Raw genomic sequence first — 11,528 nt, 5'->3', positions numbered from 1 at the left:
TATCGGTAATTTTCTAAAATTACAATTTAATCCTTTTTGCCACATTTCCACATCCATAATATCTTTCTTTGATTTTCATCTCTAATATCATTTTTTATTTCATAAAAATTCTTTATTTGACTCATTTTCTAATTTTCTTAAAAATTTACTATATTTGATTCTAAAATAGTGTTTTATGTCTTATAGAAACTCTTAGGGTGTTATAAGGAGAGGATTGTACCAACTGACTATAAAAGCAGATTCTTTTTTAATTCTTTAAATGAATGTTTACCTTTTAGTTTTAATAATAAAGAGAATGTAACAACCGATAACTGTAACATGGAATAGGGAATTTTATTTGGAATTATAACATAGAAAATATGTACAATAAACTCTTAATGCAGTAATAAAAGTATTATATTGTAAACATGAGAGCTTGGATTCGATCTAAGAAAAAAGAAAAAAAAATAGTTTTAACTTTATTTAGGACCTATATTTGACATTTATTGGGAGACGAATGCAGAGACTATTGTTGACAAGTTTCTTTAGCTGTTTAAGGTCACTCATTACTTCCTCATATTACCCAAAAAAAAAATCCTATTTTAATTCTACTTCTAGAAAGAAGAAAAAAATAATGGGCCAAAAAGAAGACAATCATTTTCATTTATTTATTAACTTGGGATAGCCCAAATATTGGGCTTTAGTTGCCCCATATCAAAGCCCAAGATACATATTAGGCTTTAAGGCAGCATATTAAGCTCCTGAGTTATGCCAGGGTCGAAACGTTTTCAATTTTCGAAACCCGCAGTTATGAAGATACCCTTTCTTGATCCTCATCACATCTTTCACTTCAGCGATACAGACACGAGAAAGGGAATGGCGGACTCTTCTTTCATTTGCTTTTAATCTTTTCGCTTTAAAAGGTAACTAATCTTTCTGAATCCTCCCATTTTTCATATCTCTCTCTCTTTTTTTATTTCTATTTTTTTATTTAATTACTGAATTGACCTCTTAAACTTCTTTGAAAATCCCTATTTCTGTGAGGTTAGCAACTTAATCAAGTTTTTGAATAACATCGATATATGCATACCTAGACGATCCTAAGTATGCATGTATCTTTGATCATTTGATTTTTTATATGATTTTGATATTTTACTGGGTTTTTGTTGTTATTCTTGTAGGTTTTCATTTATTCTTGACAGGTTTGTAATTTTGAAAAGATAAAAATGGATGTGGATTTGGTTGCAAGTGAAATTTTGGAGGAGGATACTATTCCAGTTATTGATCAAAACAATGTAAGCTTCTAGTTAAATGATTATTCGGATTATTATTATTTCGGTTATTTCATTTCATTTTACTGTATTCTTTATTTTGTTTTCAATTTTATCCTAGTTTCATTGATTTTTGTAGCTGAAAGTTGAAAAACTCTAGTGTTAGATGCGTGGAAAAAGTATTCAAATACTTGCACTGGTTTATGATAGTTGTTTGATTTAGAGTCTTGAATGTGTGTGTTCTTTTCTTTTTCCTTTTAAATGCAGGATCTTTCTAATTTCGATGGCGGAAGATGCGGGATATGCATGGATATTATTATTGACAGGGGGGTTCTTGATTGCTGTCAACACTGGTATTTTTCTGCATACTGTTTCTAGTTATTCCTATTTTCATCTTTACCCCCTGCAGCATCTTTAATTAGAAGCAAAGCTCCTTTTCTTTATGGCGCTAGTAGTGTGGGTAGGCATCTAGTTTTCTCTTGGGGGTGTTTGGTTTGCCGCTTAACATACATTCCAGACTAAGGTGTTTGGATTTCAACATTCTGGCCATCCCGTAATAGTATAGGGTGTTATGGCCTCTTTCTTAGTAATCTGATATTCCGGGCGAAATCTGAATTTAGGACAAAATTACTTCTCTTTTCATTATATTTATCAATATAGTCCTTTTTATAATATTTTAAGACAAAAACCAAAATATCTCTTCTTTTTTCTTCTCTTTTAAGTTTGAAAACTAAAATTGATGCAGATACTCTATTTTGTATATTTGTATGGATATTTTTTGACAAAGCCTGCCTTAATATACTACTTTTCTTACAAGGCAAAAGAAGAAAACTATGTTCTTTATCGACCATGAAATAACTTTAAGAATGGATTTTTCATACGTAAATACAAGATTTGTGAGTATATAAACTGTAGGGTTTTCCTTGTTTGAAAAAAAGAGTTAAAGAATTTGGTTATGGTCAGTGTTTCATGTACTTAAGAATGTCTGCAACAAGTAAGCACACACTCCTCCAAAAATTGGCTGAGCTGACTTGTATACAGATTTGGGTCATTCCTAAAATGATCAACATGTGGTGTGGAGACAAACCATATAAATAAATTTTCATAATTAGGTTTAGTTGTGGTTCAATTGAATTCATATGATCCTTCAAAAGAAATTGAATTCATATGATAAAATAAAGGTGTAATAAAAGTGAATTTATTAAGTTATTTTAATATTATAAAAATTTGAGACTAAAAAATGTTTAAAGAAATGAACTTGTAAACGCAAAATCTTACATTCTCGTAATCCTATTACGAAACATAATCTTGCATTTCCGCAATCTTATTACCTTCACTTTTTGATTATATTTCTCAATCTTTCTCCTCAAGGAGTAAAGTTAAGTAGAAGAAGCTACACTGTTATTTTGTTTTGACTCTCTACTTTGATTTTTTTAATGTGACATTTTATTCAGATTGATTAAAAAATCAATTAGTGTTCTGATGTCTTTGGATCCTGTTCTGAATTTGATGATGCGGGTTCATCTTGTGAATTTCAGGTTTTGTTTTGCATGTATTGACAACTGGGCAACAATCACAAACCTTTGCCCACTTTGCCAGAGTGAATTTCAGTTAATCACCTGTGTTCCAGTGAGTTATGCAAAATTCTTAAAGCTTCGATTTTGGTCTCCCTCTTTTCCTGCTAGTTATTTTGCAAAAGTTATTTTTCTCTAAATGGCCCATCTGTATGCTAATTTGGCTACTTCACCTTTAGTTACCTTGAAATTCTTTATGAAAGTATATGCAATATGTTGATTAAATCATTTGAGCTACCATTTTGATCATGAAGGTATATGACACCATAGGAAGCAATAAAGTTGAGGATGAGACATTTTCCAGGTACTTCTCAATTCTACTTTCTTCCAACTCAGTTTCATTTGTCCACCAAAAGAGGGAAAAGAAATTCTAGTTTATGTGGATTCTTGAAACTGCCTGCGTTACATCCTGGTGTCTATATAGTTTCTTGTTTGTTTTGCATCCTTTGTTATATTAATAAATGAATTAATCTCTCAAGTTTAACATGAAACAACATATTGCAACTATGTAGTATGCATTAGATTTTGGAGGTTATATATGGTGATTGGAGATTCATATCTTATGCATTATTTTGATATTCTGGATATCAAGAAAATTTTGCAATTAAACAATTTGGAAAATGACCCTCTATGATACAGTAATTACATATTATCTTTGTGAAGAACTATGGTGATTGAGTTGCTAAGATTCTTCTCTATGTTCTGATTTTGACTTTTTTTTACATATGCAGAGAGGATGATTGGTCCATTGAAGGGAAGAGCAACACTCTTTCTTTCCCATCATACTATATTGATGAAAATGTAATTATCCTGCATATGCTATCTTTACGGTTTCTTCATATATTGAGGACGTAGTAATCATTCAAGCTAGGGGTGAGCGATCGAATTGAGTGAAAAAAATTTCGAGTTCACCAGTCGTATTTTATCATCCTAACTCAATTTGAAATTTTTTTGAATCGAGTCGAATGAAATGAAATGAAATGAAATTCAAGTCGAGTCGAGTCGAATTGAATCGAGTGAAATTGTTTTGAGTAAAATTAAAAAAATTAAAATTGTCAAATAAAAATATTGTTATAGTATAATTAATTCTATGTTAGAGCACAAAAATTTAATACCATATATATTTGAAAATTTTTCAAAGCAAAAAAAAAAAATCTTGAGTATGATAAATTTGAATCATTAATTAGGTTCAAAAATTATTATTTTAGAAAAATTTTAAAATTTTAATTTTTTTATATAATTTTTTAAAAATTTAAATTTTTGAAATTTTTATAAATATTTTGAATTTTAAAAATTATTTTTGAATTTTTCTTTTTGTAATTTTTGTTGAGAGAGACCAATTTGCTTATTTTCAAAGTGGATAAGGATTAAAAAGTACTGACACTAATCTGTTATTCGAATTATTCGAATTGTAAAATTCAACTCGAACTTGAAACTCGACTCGAGTTATTTGAGTTGACTTGAATAATTCGAATAACTTAAATAACTTGATTCGATTAACTCGAAATTTGAATCTTTTTTTAAATTTTTTGAATCGAATTGAGTTTTGCTCACTCCTAAATCAAGCTAGCTTTAACTTGGACAAATCGCTGTTAAAATGCTTTTGTCAAATGGCACAAATCATTGGCAGGACAATTAGTTAGAAAATGTCAACAGTGATGGCAATATTAGTCGGAACCAATTGCAGACGTACATTGGTTCTTTGTTTAGGACAACAAAAACTCCATGCAGAATATAGTGCTATTTTATGAAGATGGAACTTATATTTACCATTTCATTGTTTATTTTTATTTTTCTTCTAATTTCTAGTGAATGGCATGCCATATAAACCTTACATATCTTTCTTTTTGTAGTCAGTTATCTGCTTGGATGGAGATGGCTGCAAAGTTCGAAGTTTATCCACAACCATTGAGGGAGATCCCGATCTCGATACATCAATTGCTTGCGACTCTTGTGATATATGGTAACATGAATCTTTTATCAGATTTCAATCTGATTTTTCTTTCTGTTACTTTCCTTCCCGTCATTTATACATATGCATATACTTTTATCATTTTGTAAATATTCCTTCTTATACGGATAAGGTTCAAACTGTCACTCTACTTAGGGGATGTATCAAATTTACCACACATTGTTTAACCGGTGTAATTTTATCTCTTTTACTTCCTAGTTCGGTTTAAAAAGTTCAAAACTTTACAGTAAAAGAATATTATTTTAGATAATAAATTCTAACTTTTGATCATTTTTTACCAAATGGAAAGTACAATGGTAAAAATGTACACATTTGCTCATAAGTGGTAAATTTGATTCATCACCTTAACTAGTATAGTAGATTTGGATCTTATCCCTTTCTCATTATTTATCACTTTGATTCTTTGTGTTCCGTGTTTTCCTTTTTCTTTGTTTTAGCTTCTTCTAGTTGTAGGTTCAGTAATGTTAATTTGTAATGGTTTCATCTCTTAATTGTTTCTCAACTTGGAATCATGACAGGTACCATGCATTTTGTGTGGGATTTGATACTGAGGGCACATCAGAAGACACTTGGTTATGCCCAAGGTAGATTTGAAGACAGTGATTAGTGTGGGTTGGTGTTGTATTTTGGTTCCTAACTTCATCATGGTCCTTGAGATATCCTACATTAAAGTAACATGTGGTCAATATGTGTGGAATCTTGTGAGAGGTTAAGTTATCATATGATATACTTTTGTAGGAATTGACTGGGTTAAAGTGACTTTTGAGGGCATTTTACACTAACTGGGTAGATCTCTAGGGGGAATTGATATCTGATTTAGTTCAAAGTCGTGTGCTATTTTGGTTTTAATGATCTTTGGAGTTATCATGTGATATACTTTTGTTGGAATTGGCTAGGTTAAAGTTAAGGGCTTTTTACACTAACTGGGTAGCAATCTCAATATCTCTAAGGGGGGATTGATATCTGATTTTGTTCAAAGTCGTGTGCTATTTTGGTTTTAATAATCTTTGGTGTTGTAATGTGGCTTATGTGGTTTATTTGACATTACTTTCAACCTCTATCAGTCCTTGAACTTTTATGCGTAAAGTTTCCACTTTTCCCCTAATTCTAACATTCTTTATATTGTTTTTATTTTATTATAGATGTGTAGCAAATCAAGCTTCACAAGAATCTGGTGTGGTTCTTGAGAAAAAAAACACCCAGCATGGTCCAGAGATTGCTAATGGTGAATATGTGACAGAGACGACTTTCTCTGGGAAGATGTCTGTTTCTGTTGCGGATACTGGCGAGACAGCTATTGTTGTCTCAATGGTTGGAGGAAATCATTGGACTGAAGAGCCAAGTGAAAACTTTTTATCGATCCTTGAAGTCAGTAACAGTCAGAAAATTGAGCTACCTAGCTCTGAAGGCAATTGCTGTGATACAGAAAAGGCATCATGTGATAAGAGCACTATTCAACCAATTTTGGAGGGCGAGGAGCTGGAGCTGTCTTTATCACGCAATACATTCTCCACTTTACTTTCAAATTCTTCAGTGCACGGTGAGTTCAAGACAAGTAAAGCTACAGAAACAATAAAAGAACGAACCAACTTAGATGGTGTTGGAAATACCTCTGGAAAGTCACTGAATGAATCCTGCACCAGGAACCAGTTTTCTGAAATCAAATCCAGTGCGGGCCTTCATCTTGGTTTATCAATAGGCTCATTTCTCTCTGGTAAGTTAACAATGTAGGAGCTCTCTTTATCTTTTAAAATTCATTGCAGGGTTACAACATACCATTAAAGTTTTGTATCTAATGCACATTTCACTACATCTCAACCTTGTGCTTACAGTTGATGATGATGTCAAAAGTAGTGGAAGCAAAGACCAGGTGAATGTAGAGACTGAGCATCAGAGTCACATGGAGGAACTGATGCCACTAGGTAAATAATAAAGTTATATAATACATTTTCTCTCTTGTTCTAGCATTTGCCTTACAGTTGGTTTTGTGATCTTTTTTAAGCAATCGATGTATGTATAACGCAAGCTGCCTTCATGTCTGCTTTCAGATGAGAAAACTGAACATGATAACAAGGAGAATGTTGGCACTGTTACTGGTTTAAAAAGGAAGAATTCATGTTTCAGGTTGCTCTTTCAGTATCTCTACTGTCTTAACTCACACTGGCATACATACATATGTACATGCATACATACATGCATACATACATACATATCATATATGTTTTTTGGAAATAATGCTTTTGTATATATACATACATACATACATACATATCATATATGTTTTTTGGAAATAATGCTTTTGTATATATATTTTATAATCCTTATATTTTTTTACCTATGTCACTACTTGCTAATTGCCATATTCCTTTTTCTTTTATCTTTTAGGGGGGTGGGTTGGGTGGGAAATATCTCTTTTATGCAAATAGTACTGCTTGTTATGTTGATTAAAATTTGTGACTTTTTTCCTCTGCTGCTAGTTTATTGTTCTCATTTCCATTTTTAGCAGTGGTGGGTGTGGGTGGGGAAGCTTTGCTGTTGGTTTGTTCTTTAAGCTCTATAGCTTTTCTAAATTTATTTTCTTGTTTTAGAATTTGCATTCATCCTTAACTTTGTTTTTCATGACTTCTTATCCTTCCTGATTATTGATATGCTTTAGGAGTGATGTTTTGAGCTCTGATGGTGAAGAAACCAAATGTAAGAATGAGACTGAAGCTTTGAAGAAGAAAATTAAGGTTGAGGAATTGGTTCATATAGCTCCTGAGAGCAAAGTTGATACATCAGTATCAGATAATACTCCAAAATGCCTCACCTTGAAAGCAGTTTCCAGAGATGGCAAGGTCAAAAGTCATCCAGAAAAGGAAGATTCCATTACTGATTTAATGAGTATTGTTCAGGGGACAAGCCGTAGAACTTCTACCAAGGGGCTTGCACGTCGAAATCCTACTGATGAATCCTTGAAAGGAGAAAATTTGGCTGGCTTGAGGGTAAAAAAAATCATGAGAACATCTGAGGATAAGGAGTCATCTGTTGTTGTGCAAAAATTAAGAAAAGAAATTAGAGAGGCTGTCCGCAACAAATCCACTAAAGAATTTGGAGAAAGCCTTTTTGACCCAAAACTTCTTGCTGCTTTCAGGGCTGCAATATCAGGACCAAAGCCTGAAACTGTAAAGAAGTTGTCACCTTCAGCTTTGAAGATGAAGAAATCCTTGTTGCAGAAGGGTAAAGTTCGTGAGAATCTAACAAAGAAAATTTATGCAGATTCTAATGGAAGGCGGAAACGTGCATGGGATCGGGACTGTGAAGTTGAATTTTGGAAGTATCGGTGCATGGGAGCATCAAGGCCTGAAAAGATTGAGACCTTGAAGTCAGTTCTTGACCTCCTAAGAAATAATGAAGAGGGCTCAGAGAGGTGGCCAACATCTGAATGCCAGGCATCCAACCCCATTCTTTCCAGATTGTATTTAGCAGATACATCCGTTTTCCCACGAAAGGGTGACATAAGGCCCTTGTCTGCACTTAAAACCACTGGTAGTTCTGAACAGAGCGGAGAAAATGTTGCAGTAGGAAAAACTCCTCTACCATCTCTTGATCATACTGGAAAAAGTACAGAAGAAAACAAGGTTTCATCAAAGGTTGGTGCTCTCTCAGCTGATCTTAAAGGAGCTAAGACAGGTGTTTTGAACTCAAAAGGTTCTGCTGCTTCTAGTAAAGTTGATTCGAACAAAGGTTCAGAAGGGTCTTTACCAAGGAATCCTAAAGTTGAATCACAGAAAGTAGTGGGTGCAAAATCTGATGATGTAAAGGTTGATAAAAGAAAATTTGCCCTGGCAGTGCTTGCAAGGAAAAAGGCTGCAGAGAGCAAAAGTGGAACACAGGAAAGGCAGGAGGACAATGCTGTGCTGAAAGGAAGCTATCCCTTGCTAGTATGTGGGGACAAAATCTTTGTTTAACAATTTTCTTTGGACTAGTTTTTTGATATCTGAAGATCTTTGTTGTTAAGGCAATCTCATTTTTCCTTTTTCCCTTTCTGATTGCTGCAAGCAGGCTCAGCTACCACCGGACATGAGACCATCACCAGCACCCAGTCGGCATAATAAAATCCCCATATCTGTTAGGCAGGTATATAGTGCTTTTCATTGCATCCCTCTTTTCTTACAATCATGTTCAAGTATCCTGTTTTTAGTAGTATTTACCTGCTTTTTTAATATTTCGATACAAAAATTAAAGAGGCATAGCTGGAGGTGGATAATTCTATGTCATTTGGTGTACAGGCACAGCTTTACCGCCTTACTGAGCACTTCTTAAGAAAAGCAAATCTGCCAATCATTTGCAGAACTGCTGAAACAGAGTTGGCTGTTGCTGATGCAATTAATATCGAAAGAGATGTTGCTGATAGGTCAAACAGCAAAGTAGTGTATCTGAACTTGTGCTCCCAGGAAGTATTGCATCGTTCAGATGACAGTAGGTGTATTAGAGCCAAAGAAGCAAATACTTCATCCCCTTCAAAAATCTCTACTAATAGGCAAGAGCAAGGATCTGATGAGTGTTCGACAGACCCTATGATTGTGGAAGCACTTAGAAATGCAGGCCTTTTGTCTGATTCTCCTCCAACTAGTCCACTTCATAAAACTGGGGTCCCTAATGAGGTAGATGATTCCTCAGCAAAAATCATGGATGAGGAGCCTGATAATATATTTGAAATGGATTCTCATTTGGAAGCAGATATTTATGGTGATTTTGAGTATGATCTAGAGGATGAAGATTATATTGGTGTTACTGCTGAAAAGGCTCTTAAGGTACAACCTGATGGTGTGGCAAAAATGAAAGTCGTTTTGTCAACTGTTAGCAATGAGCCGTCAAAATCAAACAACCTTGCTGATGCAGAGGACCATGAGAAATTGGGGAATATTGTGGTACCGGATGATTCTACCTGTTTGCCAAAGAATAGTAATGAACCTTTGATCAAATGCTCAACTGCAGATGATATGACTGATAGGTCTTGTGCTGTTCTGGAACCCCCCTTACCTGATGAGGCAGGTGAAGAGCTTTCCATTGCAGAATGTGAAGAATTATATGGTCCTGACAAAGAGCCTCTAGTAAATAAATTTACAGAAGCATCCCAAAAGATACATGGGTTGGTTGATGCAGGAATTCCAGCAGACAACACAGCTATTATAGTTAATGAAAATAAAGTTATTGATCCCATTAGTCATGGCTCATCTGGTAGAGAAAATCCCGCTGAACAAATTCGAACTGTTGAAAATGTTAAAAAGAAAGATAAGAAATCCAATATGGAGACAGACAAGCAGTCTGATGGTGCTAATCATGTATCCAAGAAGGTATTGCATAACACTATCTTTTTGTTTGTTGTTTTTTCCCTCTGATTTATGCTATATAAATTTCTTGGTGAGAATAGCACATCAATTTGACCATAGGACCATTAAAGTCTTTCATGTACTAGGGCTTTTTCCCTTTGCAGACTTGCATTCTGCTGCTCATACTATCTAATACTTTGTAGGTGGAAGCATACATCAAAGAACATATCCGCCCACTCTGTAAGAGTGGTGTGATAACAGCTGAACAGTACAGATGGGCTGTGGCAAAAACCACCGATAAGGTTATGAAATACCACATAAATGACAAGAATGCTAATTTCTTAGTCAAGGAAGGTGACAAGGTAAAGAAACTTGCTGAGCAATACGTAGAGGCAGCCCAGCAGAAGGACAAAACTGATCCTTCGTTATGACTTTCATTTCCACTTCATCTAATTCCAATGACCTCTTGCACATTTCTCTTAGGGCCTAGAACCCCCCCCCCTCTTTTTGTCTTTGGTCAGTAAATTGTGGACGGTTTAGGCCTCCCTTGAGGGATATAGTCTGATGGAAAACGTGACATTGGCATTGTTAAATCGAGTATTCAAGGTAACCAAACATGATTATTAGGCCTGCCTTGTATGCCTATTTGCCATTATAGCCATAGCTCGAGATTTATGCCAAGGAATTTATGTTAGGACAATGCAGTTGTCGAGAAATTGTAAATTTGCTGCCGAGCTGTTCATCGACAACGGTGACAAGCCACAGATGTACGTTATCAAATTACTGATGGCGTATGTTTCTTCTTAAAACAACTCAAGCAAGGCAATTAAGAATTTCACTAATGTATGGTTGGAACACGCATTTCAATATTTGGATCTGAAATTCATGTGATAAATTGTGGGAAAGTTAAGCATGTAAAATTATTTTTGAAGGCATAAAATATGAAATTCTTTTTCTTTGCTTTTCATGTTTGCTTTAAAGTTAATGTTACGAATGACATCTTCAAGGTTTAAATATTAATTCTATTGCCAATATACTAAATAATTAATTTAAAGCATATACACTATTATGCAGTGAAATTAATTTTTTTAGTTTTACAAATAAACTAAAAATATCGTGGTAAGCATATAAAAATAATTATCTTCAAAGTTATTTAATAAATTTATGAAATTAAGTAGGATAAAGTACAAAAATGGTCATTAAAATATTGTTGTCACCAAATATTAAGAGCCATTGTGGAAGTGGGAATTTTTTATTGATTTAATAATAAATTTAGCCTTCTAATGTTTATGTTCCTTCAATTTGATCTTAAATATAAAATATTCAACAAAATTTGCCTATTAATGTTTGCAAAATTTGTCATTTTAGTTTAATTTCTAAAAAGATTAATAAATTTAACCATCAATATTTATAAAAT

The 11,528-nt window shown here is 33.7% G+C and overlaps 1 protein-coding gene across 1 annotated transcript; it reads left to right on the top strand.

Annotated features, from left to right (window-relative positions):
* The first annotated feature begins 747 nt into the window (after positions 1-747).
* Positions 748-11,078, top strand: LOC107946959 (uncharacterized protein At4g10930). The gene is made up of 15 exons (XM_016881473.2): positions 748-902; positions 1,161-1,274; positions 1,518-1,603; positions 2,789-2,879; positions 3,079-3,128; positions 3,556-3,625; positions 4,678-4,787; positions 5,315-5,380; positions 5,939-6,510; positions 6,629-6,718; positions 6,845-6,920; positions 7,453-8,719; positions 8,841-8,915; positions 9,068-10,135; positions 10,315-11,078. The coding sequence occupies exons 2-15, from the start codon at positions 1,206-1,208 to the stop codon at positions 10,540-10,542; spliced, it is 3,918 nt and encodes a 1,305-aa protein (XP_016736962.2). The 5' UTR covers positions 748-902; positions 1,161-1,205; the 3' UTR covers positions 10,543-11,078.
* Positions 11,079-11,528: the final 450 nt, after the last annotated feature.

This window comes from Gossypium hirsutum, chromosome A08, assembly GCF_007990345.1.
Source record: "Gossypium hirsutum isolate 1008001.06 chromosome A08, Gossypium_hirsutum_v2.1, whole genome shotgun sequence".
NCBI lineage: Eukaryota > Viridiplantae > Streptophyta > Magnoliopsida > Malvales > Malvaceae > Gossypium > Gossypium hirsutum.
The sequence above is the reverse complement of the archived record's forward strand: the minus strand, read 5'-3'. Positions and strand labels throughout refer to the sequence as shown.

Bases quoted from the DNA above. Each gene is read 5' to 3' on its own strand.
- LOC107946959 (XM_016881473.2), top strand. From the start codon at position 1,206: ATGGATGTGGATTTGGTTGCAAGTGAAATTTTGGAGGAGGATACTATT. The intron at 1,275-1,517 runs GTAAGCTTCTAG...TTTTAAATGCAG, and splicing joins CAGTTATTGATCAAAACAAT to GATCTTTCTAATTTCGATGG. The intron at 3,626-4,677 runs GTAATTATCCTG...TTCTTTTTGTAG, and splicing joins CATACTATATTGATGAAAAT to TCAGTTATCTGCTTGGATGG.